The 5535-nt window shown below is 42.3% G+C and overlaps 1 protein-coding gene across 1 annotated transcript in view; it reads right to left on the minus strand.

Moving 5' to 3' along the window:
- Positions 1–282: 282 nt before the first annotated feature.
- LOC117733531 (ephrin type-B receptor 2-like) overlaps positions 283–5535 on the minus strand; it is a 117685-nt gene continuing 112432 nt past the window's right edge. Inside the window, exons 2-9 of the mRNA XM_034537266.1 lie at positions 5492–5530; positions 5230–5352; positions 4728–4975; positions 3632–3847; positions 3066–3215; positions 1491–1684; positions 1226–1381; positions 283–391 (exon numbers count right to left, since the gene is read on the minus strand). Of these exons, the coding sequence (XP_034393157.1) occupies positions 283–391; positions 1226–1381; positions 1491–1684; positions 3066–3215; positions 3632–3847; positions 4728–4975; positions 5230–5352; positions 5492–5530 (1235 nt within the window). The remainder of the gene's footprint in view (positions 392–1225; positions 1382–1490; positions 1685–3065; positions 3216–3631; positions 3848–4727; positions 4976–5229; positions 5353–5491; positions 5531–5535) is intronic.

Below are 5535 nucleotides of genomic sequence, written 5' to 3' on the forward strand. Positions count from 1 at the left end.
ACTGATTTCTCACTGAATGTTTGAGCCAAATCATTGAATAGAATAAATCCCAAAACATGGTGTCCCATCAAAAAGACATGGACGGATCTGTTTGAAGATGGCTGTGTTTATGGTCAACACCAGCAGGACTGTTCCCTACAGCAGCTACAAGGACACTCCCAAACATCTGCAGACTGATAGAACCTCCTGGAGAGAGTTTTGATGGGGGCAGAGGATTCCAGAGGGTTGGTGGCTGCTGGGTTTCCTCCTTTAAATAAGCATGTGTGCTCCTGTTCTGCGAGGTCACACCTCCACTGAAGTGATCTGGTTCATCTGGGCCCTCATGGACTGGATGCTGTTGAGGATCTTCTTCTGGTGGCCGGACAATGTCACTCCCAATCTGATGATGTCCCTGAAGAAAAATCTTTTGTCAGTTCCACTTCAGTATACCACAAAACACTTCAAGACCTTCCAGTCTAAATGTTTGTTTTTTAATATAATGTTAGCGACAAAGCAGCAGTCAGCAGGGAGCTTTTTGCCTGAACTTTAGTCTCTCAGGCCACTTCCAGGCGGCCCTTGCCCTGTTTTAGGAAGATTAGAAAATTGTCCTTAGACAAAACTCATCTGCATGGTTTTTGAGGAAGATTATTGAAGGCTATAATTTGACTTTAAGCTGCTGCGTAATTGTAAATGATCAAAGATAAGCCGGTAAAGCCTTCTTAATTATCGTAATATTATTCTAAGTTGGTTTAGCATAGATATTTTAGAAAAGTATCGACTGACATTTCTGCTAACGGTGCAATGTGACCAGAGTTTTAGGTTAAAAGCACTGAACTAATGTTATCAGGATGTGAGGAGGTTACAGTGTTGATGTTACATCACAGACGTGTATGGAGATGCACTAGATATAGTGCAATGTGCATGCTCACCAGTTAGCCTGTCTTGTAATACTACTTGTACCTCGAGAGGTAATAGTGAGTCACAAACAATCTTTCCAATTACAAATATCATGCTTATTTTGAAGTATCGCATTAGAAAAGCCAAACAATATGGTGGTTTTGCCTTTTTCAAGAAAAAGAGATGATACACTAAATGGAATATAAAAACACCTTTGCCAAATCTACAAACAGCATGAATCATGGCCATGAGATTTGCATCACATTTAACTAACAATGATCATGACGGTAAGTAGCATCACCATATCTGTCTAAGTGTGATCTGTCTATATTAAAAGTATCTATCATACTCCATGGTCATTTGAGACACCACATCAAAGCTGGCGAAGCCTTCGTTTGTAAAGTTCTCCTTGTACTGGCCCATCTTGATGGCGTCCAGCCACTCATCCACTGTGCTGAAAGAGGAGAAGTCTGGAGCGCTGCGATCAAGCAGAGGTAAGTGAACACTGGTGAGAGAACACAAAAGAAGAAGACAACGACCCGTGAGTAGGTTGGCTTGTGAGGGGTGGAGGTCATCCACAATGTGAAGTGATGGAGGTCCTCTCTTTTTCATACCTGGATGACAGTGGAGTCGTGGCCTTGAGGCTGTTGGGGTTGCGGATCATCTTGTCCAGGGTGCTGACGATCTGGCTGAATTTGGGTCGGTTGTTGCGTTCTTTCTGCCAGCAATCCAGCATCAGCTGATGCAGTGCACTAGGACAATCCATAGGGGGCGGCAACCTGTAGTCCTGCTCGATGGCATTGATAACCTAGAAGAATTAACATGAAAACTAATGTCTCAGACCATGACTGGAACCTGATCCACTCAACATGTAGGATGGGAGCCAGAGCCTTCAGTTATCAAGCTCCTCTTTTATGGAACCAGCTTCCACTTCACACTTCACACAGTCACCTCATTTAAGAATAGACTTAAGACTTTCCTCTTTAATAGTGCTTATAGTTAGGGCTGAATCAGGTTTGCCCTGGTCCAGCCCCTTGATATGCTGCTATAGGCTTATAGGCTGGTGGGAGATGTTTTAGGATACACTGAGCACCTATCTCCTCTTCTCTCTCTCCTTATGGATGAATTGACATCTCTCCATTGCACCTTATTAACTCTGCTTCCTCCCCGGAGTCGTTGTGACTTCACGTCTGAACCGGCCTCCCGCGTTGGCTCTGCTGATGCGCCCCGCCCCCCCTCCTCTCTACCTCCATCTGCTTCATGGATTGGAGTTCCATTCATACATTGTCATATTCATGTAATGTGTTTATGTAACTTTGTAAATGCTGTTCATTCTGGTCACATGACATCTATTCTTCTGTCCATCCGGGGAGAGGGATCCTCCTCTGTTTCTCTCCTGAAGGTTTCTTCCCTTTTTTCCCTGTCAAAGGTTATTTTTGGGGAGTTTTTCCTGATCCGATGTGAGGTCAAAGGTCAGGGATGTGTACAGATTGTAAAGCCCTCTTAGGATAATTTGTAATTTGTGATATTGGGCTATACAACATAAACTGAATTTCAAATGAATTGAACAGATAAGACAATGAAAACCACAATGAAAGGAAGTGAAACCAACGTTTTGTTGTTGCTTTCTGAGATGAAACACAATATAGATGGTGCCAGCATAGTCAACTTGTTTCTTCTCAAAACAGTACTTGTTGTATAATTAATGTAATCCGAAGAAAAACAGTTTATTATCATTTTAAGGAAAGGAACCGTTAATTTCCACATCGTGTGAACAGATAGAGCACATGAGGAAATGTATGTCTCCTAAGTTACCAACAGAACACCCTACCCCATAACACTGTGTATTCTCTCCACATTACACAGCCTGGTGAAGAGAGATGCCCTTTACATTGACTTTGATTACGGAGTTGAATCTGTATATAGCATATGTATACTGTATGTTTATAGCATATATATATATCTATATATATATATATAGATACATATATAGATATATATGCTATAAACAAATACAATTTTAAACATGGCTGCTTTACAATCTTTTACTTAATATTATTTGATCTTTTATCATTATTTTGGCTGAATGAGGCCCCGTAATTAAATGAACTGCCGTATCACTTTTCTATGTGACGACTGTGATATGTAGTAACATTACATTGCTGGCTGATTGACAGGGCTTTACTCACATCTTGATTGCTCATGTCCCAGTAGGGCCTCTCTCCATATGACATCACCTCCCACATGACTATGCCGTAGCTCCAGCAGTCACTGGAGGAGGTGAACTTCCTGTACTGAATGGCCTCTGGAGCCGTCCACCGGATGGGAATCTTCCCTCCCTCGAAAAGAACAAGTGTGAAGGTCAACAGTTGTCGAGTGGGCCGACAGACAGTCATTCCATCACTGATACTTTTCTAGAAACCTATGGACCCATTGGCCCGTCTATTTTTGTTCATTTCATGTTCTGTTTTGCTTACAGCAATTATTATTTATTAATTCATAATAATACCACATAATACAATTTAATTACATTTTTTGTTTTATTTCATTTCATTCATTAAATTATTTTTTTTAATCTAATAATCTAATCCAACATGGTTAGTTTTCATGCTCCTATGTATAGATTTAATAATTGTTTCCACGTTTACTGACACCTGTCAGCCCAGCCCTCTTAGCTGAGGAGTTCAGTCTCTCAGCAGCTTTGTGAAGAGCTCTTCAAAAGGAACGCCGTCCATGAAGTCTGATGAAGACTCACCAGAGCGCTGGTGTAGGTCGGGTCTGACGCGTCGTCCTCAAGGAAGCGGGAAAGGCCGAAGTCAGACACTTTGCACACCAGGTTGCTGTTCACCAGGATGTTCCTCGCTGCCAGGTCCCGATGGACGTAGTTCATGTCACACAGGTACTTCATTCCTGCTGCTATGCCGCGCAGCATCCCCACTAGCTGGATCACTGTGAACTGCCCATCATTTTGCTGCAAGAAAAATAAACGTTGTCTTCTGTGATGAATAATGTAAATGACTGAACGCAAATGACTGAATTTAGAGAGACTGCAAACATGGTGCTGAAGTGAAAGAATAACCCCAATCAGTAGCCGGCTGCGTGGATGTGTAATTGGATATGCCTAAGGCCGGTAAGGATTTAGGAGTGTATTCAATTTTAACCAACACCTGAAAGTTGATTGCTGATCTGATTGACTTGATTTAGAAAACAAGAGACTCTTCTGAGGTGAAGCAAGATGTCTGTGGGGGTAAACTTAGAGAACCAGAGGGGATACAGGCGAGATGGAGAGAAAGGTGCCTAGAGTGTCAGTGACGTACCCAGTGCACGCTAGTTACTAGTTACCAAGCACACACACACACACACACACACACACACACACACACATATTTTGCACTGAAACTAGCTACTGTATATCACACTATAGTCTATAGTCTATAGTCTCAAACAGACACTTGAACATCAACAGCATACATATCATCAGCAATCATCATTGCGTGACAACGATATACCAAAATTGTCATAGTTTATGTTGAATAAGCATAACATTTTGTTTGTCATTTTGATGATTTCTTTGTCAAAAATGACAACCATGGCTGAGATAGGTTTGCCTATGAATGTTTTTTTATGAACTAACTGTCACTTTAATGAAGCAAAGTGTACACAATGAAGGACAGATACATTCACACAGTAATAAGCTGTCAACCGTTTAGTATTTGTTCACCGCCTTGCTACCATAGCTTTACCACGGCCGTCGTGTGTCTATGTGCACGTGCAGACTGATTATAAAATGTACTGAGAACTTCATTGCAGCAGGTGCAATGCAATGCATGAGCTGTCAGTTTGTCCTTTACCCTGAGGAAGGAGTCCAGGGATCCGTTCTCCATGAACTCGGTGATGATCATCACAGGGCTGCTCTTGGTCACCACCCCCTCCAGATGGATGATGTTTGGGTGGTCGAACTGGCCCATGATGGAGGCCTCGCTCAGGAAGTCCCGCCTCTGGCGATCAGTGTAGCCTGCCTTCAGTGCCTTAATAGCCACCAGGATCTCCCTCTTCCCGGGTTGCCGGAGGTTTCCACTGCACACCTCCCCAAACTCACCTGACAGGAAGAAGAGGGCAGTCAGTGAATTAACAATGAAGTCTTTATCTAACAAGTTACTCGGTAACTGTGAGAGTTTTCTCTGACATAATATTCACAGGTAAACTGTGTTTTTATCCTGTAAGAGAGTAACATGACATGTAGCATGAGGCTTGCCCTGATGTACTCAGCAATGAGTGCCCACAGAGCCCTTTTAAAGCGTTCTAGTAAGAACCCGAAGATACCCTCTTTTGAAAACCTCTGTTCTCATTTACCTGCACCAATAATCTGTTCTATCTTGACAAAAGACATGTCAATCTCCTTTGCAAACTCTCTGACTGCTTCATTAGGGTCCTCATACGTGAAGGGGTCGATGTAGATCTTCATTCCTGGTGACACTTCAACAGAGAGACAGAAGAGACAGCAACAGCTACACACACAAAACTGAAACATACCATCATCGTGCATTTTTTACACATTCTCCAAAATCAAAAGCTGACACATAATGTACTGTGCACAGTAAACAGTGTTACTTACTGTGACCACTGGTATAATGTTGCAGTTTGTCTGTGTACTCTGAT

The sequence above is a fragment of the Cyclopterus lumpus genome, chromosome 7, assembly GCF_009769545.1.
Source record: "Cyclopterus lumpus isolate fCycLum1 chromosome 7, fCycLum1.pri, whole genome shotgun sequence".
Lineage (NCBI taxonomy): Eukaryota > Metazoa > Chordata > Actinopteri > Perciformes > Cyclopteridae > Cyclopterus > Cyclopterus lumpus.